At 45.3% G+C, this 17,194-nt stretch overlaps 1 protein-coding gene across 1 annotated transcript in view; it reads left to right on the top strand.

Moving 5' to 3' along the window:
- SYNJ2 (synaptojanin 2) overlaps positions 1–17,194 on the top strand; it is a 251,838-nt gene that overhangs the window by 165,117 nt on the left and 69,527 nt on the right. The window contains exon 14 of the mRNA XM_082249743.1: positions 1,983–2,123. Within this exon, the coding sequence (XP_082105869.1) occupies positions 1,983–2,123 (141 nt within the window). The remainder of the gene's footprint in view (positions 1–1,982; positions 2,124–17,194) is intronic.

Here is a 17,194-nt window from a genome sequence, read left to right as displayed (position 1 = left end):
GCGTTGCCCGTGATTTGCAATAGCACCCCAAACGCTGTGCGATGTTGCTGCGATTTCCGCCTGCCGAATCGCGGTAACATCACGCAAACATCGCATGACGCCCCAAAGAAGCTCTTGTACCTTTTTTGGGCGTCATGCGTTGTTTGCGCGATGTTACCGCGATTCGGCAGGCGGAAATGGCGGCAACATTGCACAGTGTTTGGGGTGCTATTGCAAATCACGGGCAACGCACAGGCGTCCCGCAATTTGCAATGATTTCTGGATTGCGGGCAGAATCGCGGTGATTCTGCCCGCGATCGCTGCGCTCACATGTGAACGTTATGGGTATCAATTTCTGGGCACTGATGAGGTGACTGTTGGGTGACAGGTGACATTGGGGGGGGCTGAGGACTGTGTGGGGGGACATTTATTAGTGTGATTTTTACTTTTTACAGGGGTACAGAGCAGTAACTCACTATTTCTAGCTCTTCTCCCCTCATACTGGAAACTGTATGAGGAGAGAAGAGCTAGTAACACTGAGTTACTGCTCTTTGTTTACATTTTCTGATCGTCTGTGAATGGATTCACAGCCGATCACTTAGTAAACTGTCACTGTCAGTGACTGTTTACTACCGCCGGTGACAGCTGTGTTCCTACGGAACACAGTGCCACCGACATGACCGCGCTGCGCGCTCCCGATCGCGCATGCGCGGTCATCTCCCGGCCGCCTCCATTGTGATCGGCTGTGTCATTGGAACACAGCCGATCACGTGGGAAACAGCCACGCCCAGTGGCTGTTTCCCCCCTGCCGGTGACGGGGGGTGTCCCGGGGACACCCCGACACCGGCAGTGCACGGCGGCGCGCCCGCGATCGCGCGCCTGCCGTGCATTTCCTGGGTCACGTCATATGACGTCCGCCCAGGATAATAGCCGCACCGTCCCGCCGTCATATGACGGCGGGCGGGCGGTAAGTGGTTAAGGGAGAACTTCAAGTGATTGTAAAGTCTCGTTTTTTTTTTCTTTTGAAAATACCAAACATGTTATACTTATCTGCTGTGTGAAGTAGTTTTGCACAGAGCAGCCTGGATCCTCTTCTTCTTGGGTCCTTCACCCTATCTCCTAGCCCCTCCCTCCTGTCAAGTGCTCCCACAGCAAGCAGCTATCTATGGGGGCACCCGAGCCGAGCTACAGCTCTGTGTGTCCATTCAGAAACGGATATGCTGTTTAGGCCCACCCCCTCTCTCTCCTGATTGGCTAACTGATTGGCAGCAGAGCCAATGGCGTTGCTGCTGTGTCTCAGCCAATCAGGAAACAGTCCCGGGCAGCCGAGGGAATTGTGGACATCGCTCAATAGAGATGGAGTTCAGGTAAGTATTCGAAGGGTGCTAGGGAGGCTGCAGCACACAGAAGGCTTTTTTATCTTAATGCATATAATTGATCTTTTTAAAAATTACCTTTCCATTTAAATTTGAATACATTTTCTAAAAATTGTAAAAAAAAAATAAATTAAAAAAATGCGGTGTCATTTCCTGCTTGTGTGATTGGTTAACTGATTTTCTCAGATGTCTGTGATAAGATACATCCTTGTCAAGAGGGATTTAATTTTTAGTAAGATACTCCCAACGGGTTAACTACTTCACAAAAGATGTAGACACTGCAGCATTCCTCATTTAATTACAAAGTGCACCAGTTGGCTATAATGAACCAGACCCTCCCATTCAGGGATCAATCTGGAAAAGACTGGGTGAAACAAACTGCTTTTTCTTCAGAGTAGAAAATGTTAAGCCTCTGCTACAAAATTTGGTAAAATCCTTGCAATGTACACACCACCCATTCTAATTTTTTTTTTTTTTCTCAACAAATATGGACTTTTTAAAGTTATGACTCATGCATATTCAGGTGCTCTATCTGATTGACAATAAAAAAATTCATAAAAGTTGAGTTTGACTGTTTCCTAATTTTGCCAAAACATTAAACAAACATAATAAATAATTTTTTTACAGTACAACAAACAGAAAAATGTGGGCTGAACAAATCCAGAAGGCTATATCCCGAACAAATCGATACATACTGTTGACCTTTGGACAGCTTGTCGGAGTCTGCCTCTTTATATTTGTAAGGCCGTATCATATGCCATTTATCAGGTATGTATCCATGCTAAAACCAGTATCGCACATCTTTTCATTTTTTGCTAGCTTGCTGAAAAATATATAATAATTATATTTCTGAATTCACTGCTTCATCCTATGTTTGCAATCGTAAAACAAATATCTATTTTTGATAAGCAAAGTAATACAAATAAATATGTACATTGCACACACTTTCTAGGCAATTTAACTATTATATTATACCCAATCATGTGCTGTGGAATAAAAAATATAATGATTTTCATCCATGTTGATTGGATGATTTAAGTAAAAACATGGCCTGACTTAAAGTGGTTGTAAACCTCAGACATGAAATATGAACAAAGCATATTTTTTTATAGTGCATACTTGTCTCAATTAACAGCACAAAGTGTAATTTCTGTCTGCTGCTTTGTTACTCTGCTATCAGCATGAATCACTTCTGATATGATTTTCTGACACCAAGAGAAAAAAGGTGACAGGGGAGGGATCTCCAGCTGATTGACAGCCTCAGCTCTGTTCCTGTATGTTGTGTGAAGGGGGTGTGTCCCTTCCCTCCAATCATCTCTCAGGGCTCTCCTCACTGAGCTCGCAGAGTGTAACTTCAGCTCTCTGTCCCTTTATTCCTGACAGCGCAGACAAGTTTAACCACTTCACGCCCGCCCTATAGGCAAATGACGGCGCAAAGGTGGTTACATTATCCTGACCGGACTTCATATGACGGCGGCAGGATAATGCGCTCTGCCACACCGCATCTCCGATCTCGGTAAAGAGCCTACTGACGTAGGCTCTTTAGCATGTGTCCAATCACAGCTGGTCACATAGTAAATAGGAAGTGCCGTTGATCGGCTTTCCTCAATTCGTGCCTGACAGGCACGAGTAGAGGAGAGCCGATCTGCGGCTCTCCTGACGGGGGGGTCTGCACTGGTAATCAGTGCATTGATTACCAGTGTAGACCTTTGGTGGGGGGGTGCCACTAGAACCACCAGGGATGCCCACCCATGACACCAAGGATGCCCACCCATGACCACCAGGGATGGTAATCAGGGCTCAGGGAGCCCGCCAGTGTCCTCCCCATCAGTGCTGCCCACCAGTGCCCTCCCAATCAGTGCTGCCCACAGTGCCTATCAGTGCCTCCCACCAGTGCCCATTATTGCCCACCAGTGCCACCTATCAGTGCCCATCAGTGCCGCCTATCAGTGCCCATCAGTGCCGCCTATCAGTGCCCCCTATCCGTGTCCACCAATGCTGCATATCAGTGCTACCTATCAGTGCCCATCAGTGCTGCATATCAGTGTCGCATATTAGTGCCACCCCATCAGTGCCTCCTCATCAGTGCCTGTCAGTGCGGCCTCATCAGTGCAGGAAAAAACGTACTGTATCTAGTTACAAAATTTTATAACCTAAACAAAAAACTTTTTTTTTTTTTCAAACTTTTCGGTCTTTTTTTATTTGTTTAGCAAAAAAGAAAAAACCTTGCGGTGATCAAATACCACCAAAAGAAAGCTCTATTTGTGGGAAAAACATGACATAAATTTGGTTTAGGTACAGTGTTGCATGACCGCGCAATTGACATTCAAAATGCAACAGCGCTAAAATCTATAAATGGGCCTGGGCGGGAAGGGGTGTCACAACCCACCTGGGGTCTTGCAGTGGAGAGGGAACCCAGTTGCAGTGGAACAGCACTCCCTTACAATCACGACCCTCAGGAGTCCCTGGAAGTGGGAACAGGGCCCCGTAGGGTCTGTGGTGGCACGGAGGCCTTTAATGAAGAGAAGGAGGTAAGGTCGACAACTCTGGAGTCAGGTCTGGCAGGCAATCAAGGAGTATCCACCTGAGGGAGAAAGGATCAGGAACCAGGAACACAGGCAATGCAATTAGCAGACACACAGGAGCAAGGAAAATAACCAAGCACTGACTGGAAGGTGTGCTTGGTTTATATAGGGAGCCAGGATCACATGACCCGACCACCTCCCACCAGTAGGTGGGGCTGCCAGGGGCTATAAAAGGGAGGTCAGAGACCCAGCGCCATCTTGGTTTGCTTCATAGAACCTGATCTTACCAGATCTTCAACTCTCCTCTCTCCCTCTGTGTAAAACACTGTAACCGCATGGCGACCGCCATCTTGCCATGACAGTGTGCCGCTGCAGGCCTCAGAGGTGAGGGGAGGAGAAGGAGCCACCGCAGACCCAGAGGGGGTGTCTCTGCGACCGGCAAGCACCGAGACTCTGTTGCGAGAACGCCGCAGGCGCCCAGACGCAGGTGAGTACGCGGCAGTGCCGTGACAGAGCCCCCTTCCTAAACGCGACCTCAGGGCGCGAAATAGGGTTGGTCGGCCAGGGTGTCTTCTGTGGAAAGCTCTAACCTTGGCAGGTGCATGAACATTCTTAGCTGGCTCCCAGGATCTTTCCTCTGGGCCATACCCTTTCCAGTGGATGAGATACTCCAGATTTCCCCTACGACGTCTGGAATCAAGAATCTCTTGGACTTCAAACTCTTCAGAGCCATCCACAACCACTGGAGAGGGTGGAGCCACAATACGGGAAGGAAATCTGTTGGGTTTCCAAGGTTTTAGGAGGGATACATGAAAAACCGGATGTAACCTGTAGGTGGAAGGGAGATCCAGGCGGACGGCCACAGCAGATAGGATCTCGGTGATAGTGAAAGGTCCTATGTAACGTGGTCCCAACTTCCGTGAGGGGCAAGACAAATGCATATGTTGTGTGGACAGCCAGACTTTGTCCCCTGGCACATAGGTGGGTGCTGGGGACCTTTTCTTGTCTGCATATCCTTTGTAGCGTTGTTGTGCTATTTTCAGGGTCTGGTACAACATAGGCTTAAGATGTCTAAGTTTGTTCAGTTGTGAGGCTACATCGGGCACTGTGTTTGGACAAGGTAGCTCTGGAAGGGCACATGGATGGAAACCATAGTTGGCATAAAAAGGTGTCATCTTGCTGGAGTGGTGCATGTGGTTGTTGTAGGAGAACTCTGCTGTGGGAAGCAGAGATAACCAGTCGTCTTGCAGATGTGTAGTGAAACAACGAAGATATTGTTCCAGAATCTGGTTGGTACGTTCTGTTTGGCCGTTGGTCTGAGGATGGTAAGCCGAGGATAAACATCGTTGGATCCTTAGATGACGACAAAAATGGGACCAGAAATGGGAGGTGAACTGGGACCCACGGTCAGTGATGATGGTTTGGGGTAATCCATGTATCCGAAAGATGTTTTGCAGGAACAAGGAGGCAGTCTTTGAAGCAGATGGAAGTCCTACAGAAGGAATGAAATGTGCCATTTTTGTGAATCTATCCACTACCACCATGATGGTGTTGTGTTTGTGTGATAAGGGTAGATCCACAATAAAGTCCATGGCTATGTCAGTCCTCGAGGAACTGCAGGAGGTTGGAGAAGACCCACAGGTTTTATCTTTGGGGTCTTTGATCGAGCACATATATCACAAGAAAGGACATAATCCCTGACGTCCGATTTAACAGAAGGCCACCAATAATAACGGCTAATGTTTTCAAATGTCTGGGTAATTCCTCCGTGACCTGCTGAAAGGGTATCATGGAACTGGCCAATTACCTCAGACTGGAGTGAAGGTGGTATATACAGTTGTTCACCATGGTACCATAATCCTTGTTTCTGGATCAGAGGAGGTATCATCACCGGTGGTTGGACCGATGAATTGCGTATACGGTCTAGGAGTGATACCTGTATTGCTAGGAATTGGTTTGGAGGTAGGATGGTGTCTTGGGTTTGACCTGTTGGGTTTGTCTTTTCATACATGCGTGATAGGGCATCTGCCTTTTGATTTTTTGACCCAGGGCGGTAGGTGATCTGCAAATTAAATCTGGAAAAGAATAAAGCCCAGCGGGCTTGACGGGGGCGCAGTCTCTTAGCAGTACGTAGGTACTCTAGATTACGGTGGTCTGTATATACAGTTACAGGTAAGGGTGCTCCTTCAAGGAGATGGCGCCATTCCTCTAGAGTGTTTTTGACAGCAAGAAGTTCCCTTTCGCCCACGTCATAGTTAATTTCAGCGGGCAGGAGTTTTCGTGAGTAGAATGCCACGGGGTGAAGTCGATCATCCCTCTCACCTCTTTGGGACAGGATACCCCCAATGGCAATATCGGAGGCATCAACTTCAAGGAAGAAGGCCTTTGTAGAATCGGGCTGGATGAGAATAGGAGCCTGGGTAAACAGTTCTTTTAGTTTCTCAAAGGCCTCTTGAGCTTGGTTGGTCCATGTGAACAGGTTGTGGCTTTTTGTCAGGGCTGTAATGGGGGAGCATACCTGGGAAAAACCTCTGATAAAACGTCTATAGAAATTGGCAAACCCAATGAAGCGCTGTACAGACTTCTTGTCCTTAGGGATAGGCCACTCCAGGATAGCTGTGATCTTACGAGGGTCCATTTGTATTTGCCCCGGAGAGATCAAGTACCCCAGGAATTCCACAGATTCTGTATCAAAAACACATTTCTCCAACTTGGCATAGAGTCTGTGCTCACGGAGATGGAGAAGTACCCTTCTCATATGCTCATTATGTTCAGCAGAAGAAGAGGAGAAGATCAGGATGTCGTCTAGATATATTACGACAAAAGAATCCAGTATATCACGGAAGACATCATTCAGAAAGTGCTGGAATGTGGCCGGGGCATTGCAGAGCCCGAAGGGCATGATGAGATATTCAAAATGTCCGTAGCGTGTCCTGAATGCTGTCTTCCACTCATCCCCCTTGCGTATGCGGACCAGGTTATATGCCCCTCTTAGGTCTAGTTTCGAGAAAATCTTTGCTTTCCTTAATCGATCTAGGAGCTCAGGTATCAGAGGTAAAGGATATCGATTTTTAATAGTGATGTTATTCAAGGCACGGTAGTCAATACATGGGCGAAGACCTCCATCTTTCTTACCAACAAAAAATATACCTGCTCCTGCTGGTGACGTGGAAGGTCTGATGAAACCTTTGGCGAGGCTGTCAGAAATGTACCCTTTGAGGTGCGCGAGTTCAGTTTCCGACAGAGGTAATACACGTCCATAGGGGATAGGGGCACCTGGGAGCAAATCGATTGGACAATCATATGGACGTCTTGGGGGCAACTGATCTGCATTCTGTTTGTTGAAGACATCCTGGAATTCTTTGTATTTGTCTGGCAAGATAACTGGAGGGTCAAGGTTTATCGTGAGTAGATGCGTGGGTGCCTCTTTTAAGCAAGTGGTGGTGCAAAAGGTGGAAGAGAAGGTGAGAGTACCCTTAATCCAGTCTATCGCTGGATTGTGGGCGCGAAGCCAGGGAAGGCCGAGGATGAGTGGGAATATTGGTGAGGGTACAATATCCAAATTGATAGTCTCTTTATGGTGACCAAGTAGGAGACAGATGGGACCGGTTTCATGTAGTATGGGTCCAGTTTTGATAGGAGTCCCATCTACCACGAATAGGGATAACGGCCGTGACTTAAGTTGCATAGGCAGATGATGTGATCGGACCAAGGTCTGGTCTATGAAACACCCGCTGGCTCCGGAGTCGATGATGGCCGTAATCTGGAGATCTCTACTTCCCCACTGGAGAGAAAGAGAAACAGACAAGTAAGAAGAGGTGGCTGGAACAGTAGAAGTCCAGGAAGAAGGGGCTAAGGAACCCTTACCAGGTGAGGTTGTGGGTCGGACGGGGCATGACCGGAGTTGGTGATCGGCTTTCCCACAATAGAGACAAAGTCCTTGAGAACGGCGTCTCTTGCGTTCTTCTTCCGTTAGTGGACGGCGAACCATGCCTATTTGCATAGGTTCCTCGGATGAGGAAGAGGACGGAGAAGCAGAAGGCATAGGGCCTGGGGAATCCAAGGACCGGAGATTAGCTGGAGCCTGTCTCTCACTTCTTCGTTCACGGAAGCGTCGGTCTAATTGGGTGACTAGGAGGATCAGATCCTCCAAGGAAGGGGGTACCCCAACTCTGGCTAATTCATCTTTTAAGGCCTCGGATAGTCCTAGTCGGTACTGTTCTATCAGGCCAGTTTCATTATAACCAGTGTCAGACGCCAACTCCCGGAAATCCGTGGTGTAATCCTCCACAGGTCTTCTTCCTTGCCGGAGGGAACGGAGGGCTGAGCGAGCAGCGGAGGGTCTCAAAGGGTCATCATATAATGTACGCATAGCTGCGGCAAAAGAGTCCCAGGTCTCCAGTATTGGACTCTTTGAGTGCAGGAGTTGGTGTGCCCAGGTTTGTGGTTGACCTGACAGCAAGGCAATGGTTGTGCGGACCTTCACGTAATCATTGGGGTAGGTGCGTGGTTTTAGGACGAAGAGTAGTTCACAAGCTGTGATGAATGATCGCAGTTCAGACTTCTTTCCAGTAAACTTGTCAGGCATAGGAATGGCTGGTTCTGGGAATGCAGTTAGTACTGGACCAGTGGCTGGGGGTGAGTCTGGAAGGGGTACAGACTGAGCCCTTCTTTGTTCATGTTGAAGAAGCATAGCGTTACTGGCTTGTAGATCTTGGACGGCTTGAGCCAAGGCTGTCATCTGTTGGGTGAGAGCAGTAATAGCTTCGGCTGTTCCTGCGGGTTCCATTTTTGCGGCTTGGTTATTATGTCACAACCCACCTGGGGTCTTGCAGTGGAGAGGGAACCCAGTTGCAGTGGAACAGCACTCCCTTACAATCACGACCCTCAGGAGTCCCTGGAATTGGGAACAGGGCCCCGTAGGGTCTGTGGTGGCACGGAGGCCTTTAATGAAGAGAAGGAGGTAAGGTCGACAACTCTGGAGTCAGGTCTGGCAGGCAATCAAGGAGTATCCACCTGAGGGAGAAAGGATCAGGAACCAGGAACACAGGCAATGCAATTAGCAGACACACAGGAGCAAGGAAAATAACCAAGCACTGACTGGAAGGTGTGCTTGGTTTATATAGGGAGCCAGGATCACATGACCCGACCACCTCCCACCAGTAGGTGGGGCTGCCAGGGGCTATAAAGGGAGGTCAGAGACCCAGCGCCATCTTGGTTTGCTTCATAGAACCTGATCTTACCAGATCTTCAACTCTCCTCTCTCCCTCTGTGTAAAACACTGTAACCGCATGGCGACCGCCATCTTGCCATGACAGTGTGCCGCTGCAGGCCTCAGAGGTGAGGGGAGGAGAAGGAGCCACCGCAGACCCAGAGGGGGTGTCTCTGCGACCGGCAAGCACCGAGACTCTGTTGCGAGAACGCCGCAGGCGCCCAGACGCAGGTGAGTACGCGGCAGTGCCGTGACAAGGGGGAAAAGTTCCCGGTATTGAAGTGGTTAATAAATTATAGGCTTTGAAAGGCTGTAGAGAAGAGAATACTGCAGATAAACAGGTACAACTTATCTAGGAGGATTTGTTTCATCTCTGCGTATCACCTGAAGCCAGTCACTTCACTGGGATTTACAACTGTACTTTACTTTAGTACAGGAGGGCCAAGGGAAGGACATTTTTGCTCTAACTAATAAAAAAAAAAGAGAGAATATAATGCATCAGTAGTAGGAAGAAAATATTGGCTCTTGCCGTTCTTACACTCGTATGTGGTAGGAGTCTGTAAAAGGTGTTTCTGGGTAACATTATATATTGTAAAATGTGAGTAGTACATGATACAGTTGTTAAAGTTGACTGGTCATGTCTACCTTTATTCACTAATCTTTGTACCTGATGTTTGGTAAAAATAAGAATACAGAGCGCAAGAGTCTGTCCTCGCTCTATGAGTAAGGTAGGCTATCTTTTCTTCCAAGAGTACCAAGCATTGTGGATAAATAGAAAATGGAGGTTATTGTTATGAATTTCTGGTGTGCTGAGCACTTCTTTAATCGGTTTTGTGTTATAATAATTATTAAATGTTGCAATTCCTCCCATAAGGCTAGGTTCACACAGCTGCGATCTGATTTTGATCCGACTTCGGTGCTATCATGTACTGCAACTTGGCTGGTTGTTTGGTACTTTGATAGGGTTTGCATATTCTATGGGGCCAAAATCATACTGGAATCTCACCAAAGTAGTACAGGAACCTTTAACAAAATTATATAATGCAAAGTTGCATTGATGTGAATGGTCACCAATGCGATTTCCATATTGTCATGCGATTCTGTGTGACTCAAGTCGCATTTGAAATCACACTAGTGTGAATGGATCCTAACTGCTCATTCCTGTTTAGAGGATGAAAAGGCACTTTTACTTACCTGATTCTCCTCTCCCCTTGCAGACAGCACTTCCTCATGCTCTGGAGGTGGACTGATACTTAGTGTTGTCATGTCCAGTGCAGGGCTATGGGTTCTGCATAAGTCTTAATGAGGTCAGAGGAGCTAATACAGTGAGAGTGCAGGGGAGAAGAGGCCGGCACTGCCCTAGCATGGAAGAGGAGCCTGGACAGTCCCCTGGACAGAAAAGAGCAGCCCTACTGCAAAGGAGAATTTTTACTTTTACTGGAGTTCAGCATTAAAAGATAAGTTCGGAGGGGTGTGATCTCGGCATGGAAGTGTGAAGACGTGTGCTCGCTAAGCTCCCAGTCCACCCACTCCGGACAGCCTTATACTACAGCATACCTAGCAGTATTCCTCTCCTCTCCCTACCCTCCTGTGAGACAACGGACACTTACCATTTCAGGTGCAGTCTGGATCGCGAGATGGATAGTTTTTTTGATCCCTAAGCAGCCTGCAGCCTCTACCCCGGACATTTCCAAGATGGCACCGGCAGCTGCCCAGAGGACGGCATCCCGGCTCATACCTGCAGACACAGGAAAGGAGCCGGTCGGCTCAGAAAATGACATTCCGCCATTCTCTCCACCTAGCGACCTTTCCCCCTGCCTCGCTCCTAGTCTCTGTCGCCTCCCCATAGCCCAGATACAGGTGATCTTGTCTCCCTACCAGAGACCTCAGAAGTACTCCCAGCTCCAGGATGACATGGACAATTCGGGCCCTGGAGCAGGAGCTCCAAACTCCATCACAGTGAGTAATACACTCCCAATGACTCCTTTGCAGGGATCTCCCCCTGGGTCTCTCTGTGACCAGAATATTTGGGCATTTCTGAAAAAACTGCCCACCAGAGAAGACTTTGAATCCCTGGCCTCTCATGTGGAGACCCTTAGAGGGGAGCTGATGGGGCATAAACAAGAAGTGACAGACACCTCTACCTGAGTCTCAACCTTGGAATCCATTAGGCAGTCCGTTTCCAGCGCAAACAGAAATTGATGTCCAAGTGACTCATTTAATGCTACTTTTAGATGACTTGGAAAATCGCAGATGTAACATCAGAGTCAGGGGTCTCCCAGAGGCCACCCCACAGGCGGACCTTAAACCCACGGTCACAGCCATCTTTTTTTTTTTTTTAACTCTTCTTATTGCAGTTTAATAAAACTTTACAAACGTGAACGACCATACAGACAGCCAAAAAAGCCTAAACATCAGACTACTATTTACACTAACAATCGAAGCTTCAGCACAAGGCACATAGCATAGCTCAGAGGTTAACGTGTATATAGGAATATTGCAACCTTCCCATCTTTTTCCGGCTAGCGTAACTTAAGAGAATTCTGCAGTTCTGACTCCCAGCAGCGTTGTTCTCCCAACAAGTCACCATGCCAAAGAGCCTGAATTATGCTGGCATTCGTTCATGTGTACAGCATCATTTCCACGTATATATATATATATCCTGGACATAATCCCAGACAGATCATGTCCAGCCAGAATAATCTACTACAGGAAGGATTTCAAGGACCTTTTAGGTACACCAAGTTTAATCAGACACTGTAGAGGTACTCATCGTCCAACCACCCCACCCCTTCTCAAATTTATTAGGTATTCCCCTGCTGGCATAAGTGGCTTTATAAAAGGGGAGTGCTTTATTTACAAGTGCCTTCCATGCCTGAATGGCGGGGGTGTAGGCTTTTTCCAGGAGAGTACTATTATTTTCCTAGCATAGTAAAATAACAGAGTCAACAGTGTACGTTACTCTTTTGGTAGCTAGAGCATCAACCTTTTTCCAAAAAGCACACTTCGATACTGGGCCTAACACAGATAGAAGTAACATCCTCTATGCATTCAGTAACTTCCAACCAGAACTTCTGTATGGCCACACATTCCCAGAATATATACATGAAATTCACTCCGGTTGAGGTGCACCACCAACAACAGGATGACTGGGAGGGAAAAATTCTGACCAATCTGGCCGGAGTAAGATATATACGATGTAGAAATTTATATTGAATGAGATGATCTCTAGTAGAGACCATCCGAGAGAAATTTATATCCCATACATCGTCCCAGTCATCTCCATCCATGTAAGGAAACACCCTTTCCGATACTGTTCTGAAAGGCTCAAGGACTCTATAGGTATCCACAAATAGTTGCTTATCAATATAAGACAACGCTTTATCTATTTATTTCTGAGAATAATTTCCATATCACTCTCTTGCTATGTGATTGGTGAGGTACCAAATTTAGAGTTGTATGCGTGCCGCAATTGCAAGTAATGAAACAAATGGGAGTTGGGTAAATTAAATTTGGATTTCGTGTCATCAAACTGCAGAATTGTGCCATTCTTGACTATATCTGCTACTCTCTTAATTACGTATTTGGTCCAGGCAACGGGGTCTGGGAATTTAAAGAAGTGTGAAAACTGAGGATTATTCCACAATGAGGAGTGAGGTGATATTACCTGGGTGCTTCTAGATTCTGTCCTGCCAGCTACCACCCAAGCTCTAATTGTTACTCTCATAGCGGTAGTGATGGGGTAAGCGGCTTTAATACCTCTGTACAGGAGATGAGACAGGGCCTCAAAGGAGCCTACTATCGCAGCCTCCAGAGCACCCGTGGCATCATCCTCTGGGAGGGTCAACCACCTATGAGCGAACACCAGCTGTCCCGCCAGATATTAGCGAAGGAAGTTCGGTACCGCTAGTCCCCCTTGTTTCCACGGTTGCTGGAGTACCTGCAATTTGAACCTAGGATTTCGTTCATTCCATAAGAAAGCCACACTGTCCATGTTCTTGGAATATATATTTTGAAATCCACACTAGTGAATTACGGAATACATATAGGAATAACGGCAGGAACTTCATTTTTAGTAGGTTGACTTTCCCAATGAGTATCAAGGATAAGTTTAGCCAAGCTTGCAGTCTATACTTCAAATGACAGTAATGGAGTCATGTCTCTCTTCCCTAGACTCCTTTGCGGAAGGAACTTCTTTGCTGGTGTTGTGGTACCCAGACTGGCACACTTATTCACATTTTTACAATTGTCCCGTTATTCGCCCTTTATGGCAACGGGTTTTGCAAATTGTGCACACACTCACAGACTACTCTCTGTTCAACAACTCAGCTGCGATACTTCCTAATTTGATGCCCATGTCAAGTATGAGATACCGTAGATCCTTACTGAAGCATCTCCTGAATGCCGCCAGGTCTTGCATTCCAATTATGTGGAAACAACAAACACCTCCTTTTATATCTCAATGGTTTGCCAGAGTGAACGATATTCAACAAATGGAACACCTCACTGCGGTCCTCAGAACCAAGACAGAAGAGTACCATATGCGTTTGCTTTACTGGGACATGTTTCATTTTTTGGATGAATACCTACCCTACTCCTAATTAGGTACTCAACTGAGTGCTTACTGCCTATTGTTGACAACCCCACTATGGTCCCCCTCACCCTCCCCCCCATTTTTTCCCCCCATCCTTTCCATCTGGCTCACCCCTTCCCCTATTCTCTTCTTCAACACCGAAGAGAGTAAGAGACCTGGTGGTTCCAAAATTCTTTCATTTACAGATGATGAAGGCCACTGTGCTCATTGGGACCTTCAATGCTGCAGAAATTTTTCCGTACCTTTCCCCAGATCTGTGCCTTGATACAATCCTGTCTCAGAGGTCTACAGACAATTACTTGGACTTCATGGCTTGGTTCGTGCTCTGACCTTCGCTGTTAACTGTGGCACCTTATATAGACAGGTGTGTACCTTTCCAAATCATGTCCAATCAACTGAATTTACCACAGGTGGACAATCAAATTGTTAAATCTTCTCAAGGAGGATTAGTGGAAACAGGATGCACCTGAGCTTAATTTTGAGTGTCATGGCAAAGAATTACTTATGTACATGGGATTTTGTTTTATATTTTTAATAAACTTGCAAATATTTCAAACAAACTTCTTTCATGTTTTCATTATGGGGTTTCGTTTGTAGATTTTTTGGGAAAATAATGAATTTAATCCATTTTGGAGTGCTGTGAATACTTTCCAGATGCACTGTATGCCTCTTTTATTTGACTGTGGCTCATTAGCTGCTAGCAATTTAGGATCTATACTCTAAACACCTAGGCTGTAAGTTTATAGTTTGTTTTATTTTATGAGGCACAGTGACATTCTGAATGACAACTAGTGGACGGCTAAAGGGGTGTGTAAAAATGAGACATTCAGAGCCGACATGGCAAAGATAATATTGGTAATGCAAGTGACATAATAAATATTAGAAATTAAGATAAGAAAGCATTGTCGGAGAAATAAATAACATTTAAGAGATTAAACTAAGCATTGGCGGTAAAATTGGGTAAAAAGGATTTAATATAGGTTGTAAAATATGAAACATTACAGAAGTAAAGATATAATAAGATATAGAGATGGTATCTAACATCTCTGGAATAATCCATCACATTATGGCTCATGGTGGGTTGTGAAACAAAATATCATAAGGGATATGTGCGTATAGTAAGGAAATTTGTAGTTAGCTAAGGTTAATATAGAAAGAACAAATAGAAGACCTATAACGAGTAGTGAAAGCTGTGGTAGAATTATCCTAAAGAGAGAAGTTTTGATGGTGCTGACATTTCCTTCTGATAATATAATGGCACTTTTCCACTGCAAGTACCGGCTCGGCCCTGCTTGGCCCGGTTTGGTTTTCCACTGCATGGTACCGCATGGTACGGTGTTGGAACGGTTCGGTACGGTTTGGTATGGTTTGCTTTTCCACTAAAGTAGTGCTAAAGTAAGTGGGTGGGATAACAATGATTCTCTGACCAATCAGTGGCTAGTAGTGACAAACAGTCAAGGCTGCATGCAAAGGATTGTGGGATATGGTACCGGTACGGCCCTGTTGGAACCACAACTGAGGTGGTACTGTTTAAGCGAGCCCTACCGTTCGGTTTCATGTAGTGGAAAAGCGCCGCCGTACCGTACCGAACCGTTCCTACACCGTACCATTCGGTACCAGCAGTGGAAAAGCACAAAAGCGAGCCGAACCGTTCGGTTCCATGCAGTGGAAAAGCTCCTACAGTTTTGTGGCTGTCAGTACTCATATTGACTTAATAAAGAAGGCCATTACCTAAACCTGGTTGTTTGTATATATTTTTTTCGTACATACGACTGCAAAGGTAGAGTTTCCCTTCTCTTATTTAAAACTCATAGTTTGAATTAATTTTCTAATATGTTTAAAATGTTAGTGCATATACAATAATCAGCATCTCCTACCCCTACAGTGGTCATTCTCCAGCAAGGTTTCAGTGGAATCCTAAGGTTCTATAAGAAGTTGCTAGGGGTTCATAGTTGGTAACGTTGAATAAAGACGTCAGTTCATCCAGCTCAACCTGAGTGGGTGTGGATGTATGAGTATGTGTGTGCTTATCAAAAGATAGAAAAAAAAACACTGCGCTTGGGGAAAAAAACAACACAAAGCTGCCAGCACACAGAGTTCAGATACATAAACTCTAAAAATAATATGGTAATAAGGTGTAGTGCTAAAACATCAAATAACAAACATGACACTACATGACATATCAAGTGGTAGATGCAAAATCCATATACATAAAACTTGTGTAAAATAATATTCACTAAAAGGCCATAGTAATAAAAAAAAATATATAAAAAAAAAAAGTGCTCAGAAATGAAGTGTTCCTAATCCAAAGTGACCCCAGCATGTGTTTATAAAATTCATATGTTGAAAAAACTCCAACCAATAGAATAGAAACCAACACCCGGGGTAAGGACATTCAATATACTGTAGCTCCTTACCAGATTAAAGTAACCCCTGTGTAAACAAATAGGTCTGGCAGCGCTTATTGAGAGTGGTCACATCCGATGGGTAACATCCTCTAACAGATAGATGCAGAGACATGTCTCCCAATAAACTCAAAAACAAAATGCAAGAGACGCTCTCATAGTGTATGAACATTTTACAAAATGTATTTATAGTGCAAATATGACAATCCCATCCAAATAGTGGTGTTCCTGTAGGTTGCTGCAAGTGGGACATCAGCCGTCAACCAATCCGACGTGCATGATGACGTCACCATCGTAGGCTCCACCCAGGGTGACAATTGTCATGCACACCAAGTCGGATTGGTTGACAGCCGATGTCCTGTTTGCAGCAACCTACAGGAACCCCACTATTTGGATGCGATTGTCATATTTGCCTAATGTGAGTTTTATTCTTATTTGCATTTTAAATATATTTTGTGAAACGTTTTTACACTATGGGAACGTCTCTTGCATCTTGTTTTTTAGTTTATTGGGAAACATGTCTCTGCGTCTATCTGTTGGAGGATGTTAAACCTCAGATGTGACCACTCCATCTAGATATACGCAGCCAGACCTATCTATTTACATGGGGGTTAGTTCAATCTGGTAAGGAGCTACTGTATATTTAATGTCTTTACACTGGGTGTTGCTTTATTTTCCATTGGTTGAAATTTTTTCAATGCATGAATTTTATAAACACATACTGGTGTCAATTTGGATTAAGAAGATTTTTCTCTTCCTTCCTGTGCACATTTTTTTTTTCCTTTTTTTATTACAATAGACTTTTAGTAATTATTCACAAGTTTTATGTATATGAATCTTGCTATGATTGTATATGTATCTCTTAATATGTCCGATATTGTGTATGTATTTATGTCTATGCAATTTCCAAAATCCCTGTATATAGCGTTCTCTATGATGCCCGTATAAGAGGTTTTTTTTTTTTTTTTTTTTTTTTTTTTTTTTTAATTGTCAATACTCCTTGCTGACACCACCAATTGAGGAAGCCAGTTCCACATCCTTACTGCTCTAACAGTAATGTTCAGATGGGTTCCTTGAGCTGTGGCTGATTGCCCTACCATTTG

The sequence above is a fragment of the Pelophylax lessonae genome (assembly GCF_965119305.1).
Source record: "Pelophylax lessonae genome assembly, chromosome: 3".
Taxonomy (NCBI): domain Eukaryota; kingdom Metazoa; phylum Chordata; class Amphibia; order Anura; family Ranidae; genus Pelophylax; species Pelophylax lessonae.
Note: the sequence above shows the minus strand (reverse complement) of the source record. Positions and strands in the feature narration are given on the sequence as shown.